Below are 7,287 nucleotides of genomic sequence, written 5' to 3' on the forward strand. Positions count from 1 at the left end.
CTTTATATAGCAGTTCCTTGTATTCTGTTAAAAATCAGTGCATTGATAGTCACCATTGATAGTGGCATTTTATTTTCTAAACAAAACGGTAAATGAAGCTATCAACTTACCTTAAGTCTAATAAAATTTATTAGTTTAATATATCCATAGAATTCAAGTCCTAAAGGGGAAACAAAAAGATAATACACCCATTTTAAAATACGAGTTTCGTTTAACTGACCTGCTGTATAGAGGCTTCCCTGGTTAGACAAAAAAAAAAATTTCTGTCCCCTGCAACTTATAATATTTTTAATTTCTTATTGAGAACTAGATACAGTAACTTTGATACTTCTGAAAACTTTAATTGAGAAAAAGCCATAGGTGACAGTTTTAAAAATGTTTTACTTGCATTTCTAAAAACTGGGAAATTAATTTTTAGAATTCTACTCATTTCTAAGAAAAATACAAATCAGGAAAATTAGGTCATTGATTTTACCAAGTATTGGGCAGTTGATATTAAAGCTGAAAGTTTCTAAATCCCCAATTTTATGGTGCCTACCAAATTATAATTTTGCCAGGAGATGAAGTATACAAAGTATACTAACTTTACATTTAGTTAAATGATACAAATTGAAAACCAATGAGGCTTGTTTTCTGGTTCTCCTATCTTTCCAGAAATGAAACATCATTTAAAACAAGGAAAGCAACTGTATGTCCAACCAACTAGTAATTATTTGCCCTGAGAAATATTGCTGAGGAACATAACAGCATACAAAATGTTTTACACTTAATAAATTAGGTTTAGAAGGAAAATACCTTAACATAATAAAGGCCATATATGACAAACCCTCAGCTAATATCATAATCAATGGTGAAAAACTGAAACCCTTTGCTCTATGTTCAGGAACACGACAGGGCTGTCCCCTATTACCTCTGCTTTTCAACATAGTGTTGGAAGTCCTCTCCAGAGCAATCAGGCAAGAGAAAGAAATAAAAGGCATTCCAAATTGGAAATGAAGAAGTCAAACTGTCACTTTTTGCAGATTACATGATGCTATACAATGGAAAACCCTAAAGACTCCACCAAAAAGCTATTACAAACAATAAATGAATGCAGTGAAGTTGCTGGCTACAAAATCAACGTACAAAAGTCCATTGCATTCCTATATACTAACAATGAAATCTCAGAAAAAGAAATAAAAAAAAACAATTCCTTTTGCAGTTGCAACAAAAAGAATAAAATATCTAGGAATAAACTTAACCAAGGATGTGAAAGACCTATATACTGAAAACTATAAGACATTTTTAAAAGAAATTGATGAAGACACAAAGAAATGGAAAGACATCCCATGTGCATGGATTGGAAGAATCAACATCGTTAAAATGGCCATATTAACCAAAGCAATATACAGATTTAATGCAATCCCCATCAAAATCCCAATGGCAGATTTCAAAGAAACAGAACAAAAAATCATCAGATTTGTATGGAACCACAAAAGACCCCAAATAGCCAAAGCAATCTTAAGAAAAAAGAACAATGCTGGAGGTATCACACTCCCTGACTTCACCTTGTACTACAGGGCAACAATAATCAAAACAGTATGGTATTGGCAGAAAAACAGACACACAGACCAATGGAACAGAACTGAGACCCCAGAAATAAACCCACATAAATACAGACTGATAATATTTGACAAAGACAAAAGCATACAATGGATGAAAGACAGCCTCTTCAATAAATGGTGCTGGCAGAATTGGAAAGCCATGTGCAAAAGAATGAAACTGGACTGCTATCTGTCACCATGTACCAAAATTAACTCAAAATGGATCAAAGACCTAAACAGAAGACCTGAAACAATAAACTGCATAGAAGAAAACATAGGTACTAAACTTATGGACCTTTGATTCAAAGAGCATTTTATGAATTTGACTCCAAAGGCAATGGAAGTAAAAGCTAAAATAAATGAATGGGACTATATCAAACTAAAAAGTTTCTGCACAGAAAAAGAAACCATCGGCAAAATAAAGAGGCAACCAAATGAATGGGAGAAGATTTTGCAAACACCTCCGATAAGGGGCTAATATCCAAAGTATATAAGGAACTCATATAACTCAACAACAAAAAAATCAATCCAATTAGAAAATGGGCAGGGGACCTGAAGAGACATTTCTCCAGAGGACATACCAATGGCCAACAGACATATGAAAAACTGCTCTACATCACTAATCATCAGAGAATGCAAATAAAAACCACAAAGAGATATAACCTCACACCAGTCAGAATGGCTATCATCAACAAGACAAATAGTAACAAGTGTTGGAGAGGCTGTGGAGAAAAAGGAACACGCATACACTGTTGGTGGGAATGCAGACTGGTGCAGCTGCTATGGAAGGCAGTGTGGAGGTTTCTCAAAAAATTAAGAACAGAATTACCATATGACCCTGGGTATCTGCCCAGAAAATCTGAAAACATTTATCTATATAGACATAGGTATGTGCTCCAATGTTCATTGCAGCTTTTACAGTGGCCAAGACATGGAAACAACCAAAATGTCCTTCGATAGATGAATAGATAAAGAAGTTGTGGTACATATACACAATGGAATACTATTCGGCAGTAAGAAAAGATGAAATAGTGCCATTAGCGACAACATGGATGGATCTTGAGATTATAATGATAAGTGAAATAAGTCAGACAGATAAAGTACAGAACCATATGATTTCACTGATATGTGGTATATAAAACTGAAAACAACAAAAGAACACAAACAAATGAAGGAACAAAAACTCATAGACATAGACAATAGTTTAGGGGTTACTAGAGGGTAAGGAGGGAGGGAGTCGGTAGATCCCCTATATTAAAGGGGATCAAATATAAGTGATAGAAAGAAAACTGACTCTGGCTGGTGAATACACAATGTGATATATAGATGATGTACAAATTGTACACCTGAAATCTATGTAACTTTACTAACAATTGTCATTTTTTTAATTTAAAAAAGAAACAAAACATTTTATATGTATGATGGTATACAAAAACTATTTGATAAGTGAAAAAAATACAAAATTATATTTAAAGTATTATTCTAACTCAGTTTAAAAATGTACATTAAAAACATGGGGAAAAAACAATGAGGCTAAGTTATCCACGGGTTACAAAAGTAGGTGCACTTGAATATATGATTTATAAACATATTATATCACGTTTATCTAATGTTCTTCTCAGATGTTAGCAAATATGGGGGCCAAAAAAAGCAATTCTGTATTTAGTTAATTTTAGTGGAATAGTGTAGGTTTTTTATATCTATTTAAAGAAATAGAAGGCTTTAGTAGTATGTTTAAATGCATTTCAAAAGAATCATCATCTAAACATTTTGCTTACCACCTTAATTTCAGTAATCTTTTTTCATGCTGTCTTACCAAACTCCCTATAAAATTCAACCTTGTATATCTTGAAGTTCATGTTATGCTTTGAACTCGTAATTTGTCTTTTCTCGTAATGACCCACCTTCTTTTCCAAAGCCTACTTCTACCTTGCTCTCCCTAATTCTAATATATTCTCTTGTTCTTGCGAATTCTAATATAATAAAAATGCAATCACATAGCTAGCTTTTTCCTTTTTAGTTGTGAAACCAGTATAATCTTAAATATAGTGAATCTTATCTACTAGAATGACTTATCTTTCTTCAAAAGCCATTTGTCAAAAGAACTTCATTTTCATAATAGGCTATTGCTATATACTTCACTATAATTAGACTTGTTTAGAAAAGGAAAGGTCTGGAAAAATATAAAATTTTCTTTATTCTAAAAAATACTCACCATGTTTATGGACCATGTTATCAATGTTAAATTGATGCTCAGATTTACAGTGTGAAAATGTTTCTTCAGCAGATGTAAATAATCTGAAAAATCAAGCAATAGGCTTCATGGAAAAGTACCGAAAAGTCTAAATATTGATATCACGTTAAATATACACTCCTCCCTCTGCTGGTTTCTAGTTTTATTTCCAATTTAGAGAATACAAAAGTGCATGTAAATGTTAGGAACCCAGAACATCTAAAAAAAATTAGTACTTCTGAATCCAATTTTATACCTAAAACAAACTACCCATTAAATGTTAAAGTGAATTTATTTGCCAATTTACAGCACTGAAATTATCAAAGTTTTTAAGAGAACTCCCTTTGATAGATTCTATTTTTCTCAAGACATGAAATTCCCTACATAAGATTTTTTCCTCCTCTAAGTGTCAATTCTGCTTTTGGAGGCTCTGAACTGCCAAAGCTCAAACTGCTTTTAGAAATAAAGCAGAAAATGTAATTTTGCAGCTGGCGTATTTCCAAAGTACCATATTTCCAAAGTGATCTTGTAGTGTTCCCAAAGTACTAGAATTATAGACACTGTGAGGACCAAGCCTCTTTAGTATGTGACCTACAAAAATGAAGGACATGTAAGTAGGAATATACAGCAGAGAAGCTACACCCCTCTTTTCCATGCCTCACATATGCAGCAGTTTTCAACAAATGTTTACTGATAGATTATTTCTGCAGTGTTTATGCAGCCTACCACAAAGTACATCCCCGATGCTCAATAACTTTTATGACAACAGGAGTATACGGAGACATTCTATAGCAACCAAATGAGACTACACGTGGGAACAACGACAGGTCAAGAGGAGTTAATACACCACCAATCAGCGTCATGCCCAAATTTATAAAGGCAACTGGAAGATGTTTATTTAAATTAACACTGCCCAATGCCAACCACGCCTTTTTCATGCCCACTTGCCCAGGACAGCAGCCAAAGACAACACTTGAGATGAAGAGGCGGACTTTTAAGTGGAAAGAACATGAATTTGGACATAAGGCAACCTACAGCTTTGTGACCTTAAACGAATTACTGCTATTGCAGTCTCTTTTCCCCGACGTGAAACGGCATCAATGCCTTCTTCTTCATCAGGTGGGGAGCCCCTACCTAGGCAAGGGCATTCTTTAAACGGTTCAAATGAAGTGTTGCACCTGAGAAGTTCTCCACTTGTCAAAGAATTACAGAACAGTAAGGCAGGAAGGGTCCTGAGGGATCGTCCCGAACTTGTTACTCATTAGCATCGCTTGAGACAAGGCCCTTGTAAACACAGAGAATTCCTAGACCCCAACCGTGATTCAGGAGGAATGAGTTGCACTGTGCACATCTGTATTTTTTCAATGTCTCAAATGGCGACATTGTTTCAATGGTGACAATGCTTCGAGGGTGACAAAGGCGCAGAACCAGATGTGGGAACCACAGATCCGGTCCCAAACCCTGTTCTTTTACAGAAGGGGAATCTGAGGCGCGTCGAAGCCAGCGTGGCTTCCAGTTCGCGGCCCCTCCCTCGGTACCACGGAGGGTCTTCCATCTCCATCCACAAGCCCTCGCTCCAAACCACTAGTTCGAGAACTCGCGGGCGCGGCACTCGGGTTCCACTCCAAACGAGCACACCGCGCAGACCCGCGCGGCCCGGGGGCGCCGAGATGGACGAACCTGTCACAGAACAGGCAGGGCGTCTGCCGCCGGTCGCGGGGCGGGTCGGCGTCGTCCTCGTCCTCCCAGGCGGCCTCGTCCCCGCTGTCCGACAGTCCGGGCAGGTCCTCCGCCTCCGCAGCGCCCCGGCCGCCTAGCGCGCACACACACACACACACACACACGCCCCGTCAGACCCGCCTCGGCGCCAGCGAGCCCCGCGCGCACGAGGAGCAGCGCGGGGACGGCTCTGCGCGCGGAGAGCGCTCCCCCGCCCCGCTCCCCGGCGGCCCTCACCAGCCCTGCCCCCTTCCCTGCAAGGCCTCGCCGCCCAGCTCCGCGTCCCGGAGGGCGCAGGCGGAGGGAAGAGTCTTTCCCCGGCCCCAGGAGGCGAGGTCTGGGGGACCGGGACAAGCGGGTGCCGAGGGGCCGGGGATACCCACCGCTGGCTAACGAGCACATGGCTGTGGTGCCCCGGGAGCCCGGCGCGCTAGGGGCGGGGACCAGGCTAAGCCGCGCGCACGCGCAGACGCCGCCGAACGCGTGGGGCCCGGGACCACGGGAGCGAGCGCGCGCGCGATCCCGAGCGCGCGACAGGGCCGAAGTTGGGGGACCGTCGCGGACGCCTAGGAACGCGAGGACGCGCGCGCCGACTCGCGGGCGCTTCCGGCCTCGAGGGCGCGGTGCTGGTCACGTGAGCTGGGGTGGGCGGGGCGAGCCCGGGCCCTGCCTCCTTCTACCGCAGGGTTGACGCAATGCGCACTGAGTCTGCGTGGAACCAAGAGCTGAGCCTCGCGGGCTTTAACGTGATTTTTGTTTCCTCCTTGGGCTGTGGCAGGTTATGGAGCGGGAAGTCCTCGCCCGCGGCCCTGAGCCCCGAGGCGGAGACAGCACCGCGGGTTTGCAGTCGGTACCACGCCCTCGGTGCGTCCCTCTTGCTGGGGATGAGCGGTTAGTGGGAGACGGCCAGCGGCGCCCTCTGGTGGCGGAGGAGGCCGAACACACAACTCAACCCTTCACCCTGGGCCCCACCCCCCAGTCTGTTATTGGCACTCATCATCTTCCCCCCTCAAGGCCTTTGCTAAGAATGCTCTACAAAGGGTGGGGACTTTCTGTCTCGGCCGGAAAGTTCCTCAGACCACCATTTCTAAAGTACGTTCCACTGTCATTCCAGTAGCACCATTAGTTTCTTCCTTAGCGTCTACCATTTGCTTGGGTTTTTTCGGTCTCACCTATAACACTGTACCACGGGGGTAAGGGCCTTGTCTCTACTTTCATTTCTCCGGCACATGATACGTGGCCTAAACTTGCAATAGGCAATGGATAAATTTGCTGAATGAAAATGATGCCTTGTATTACTAAACTTTTTCTCGTTGTACTCCCCTCCCTTAACTGTAAACTTCGACAGAACAGAATCCATCAAGTATTAATTTTGAAGCCCCTTTAACATTGTAGGATATTGCCAGAACATCTACTGGCTCCATTCCATTAGACTTCTTGTTCACTGATATATTCCCTCTGCCTATGTGCCCAGTGGCATCTAGGAGGCATTTAATAAGCTGAGTTAATTAATTAATCCAACTTGGTCCTTCATCCTCCCAACATTAGCTCTCTCCAGCAAAGCCCATCTTCTCCGTGTCAGTATAACGTTTTAAGGGAAACCTGCTATTAACACCCAGTCATTCAATGTTAACAGTTAAAAAAAAAAACCAAAAAACAGTAACACCCAATTTAGAGGGGTGATTGGATCAGAATCTTGTCTCTTAAAGTTTATGTCTTACCACAATGCTGGGCTTGAGAGGGAGTAGCTTT

At 41.7% G+C, this 7,287-nt stretch overlaps 1 protein-coding gene across 4 annotated transcripts in view; it reads right to left on the minus strand.

Annotated features, from left to right (window-relative positions):
- Nucleotides 1-6,151, minus strand: part of PRMT3 (protein arginine methyltransferase 3) — a 123,162-nt gene extending 117,011 nt beyond the window's left edge. Inside the window, exons 1-4 of one of the 4 annotated variants that reach the window (XM_081064925.1) lie at nucleotides 5,919-6,151; nucleotides 5,497-5,629; nucleotides 3,799-3,881; nucleotides 111-160 (exon numbers count right to left, since the gene is read on the minus strand). In XM_081064925.1, the coding sequence (XP_080921051.1) occupies nucleotides 111-160; nucleotides 3,799-3,881; nucleotides 5,497-5,629; nucleotides 5,919-5,937 (285 nt within the window). In that variant the 5' untranslated portion in view covers nucleotides 5,938-6,151. The remainder of the gene's footprint in view (nucleotides 1-110; nucleotides 161-3,798; nucleotides 3,882-5,496; nucleotides 5,630-5,918) is intronic. The other 3 variants (XM_081064926.1, XM_081064927.1, XM_081064928.1) reach the window with 3 other exon arrangements.
- Nucleotides 6,152-7,287: the final 1,136 nt, after the last annotated feature.

Source organism: Rhinolophus hipposideros, assembly GCF_964194185.1.
Source record: "Rhinolophus hipposideros genome assembly, chromosome: 10".
Taxonomy (NCBI): domain Eukaryota; kingdom Metazoa; phylum Chordata; class Mammalia; order Chiroptera; family Rhinolophidae; genus Rhinolophus; species Rhinolophus hipposideros.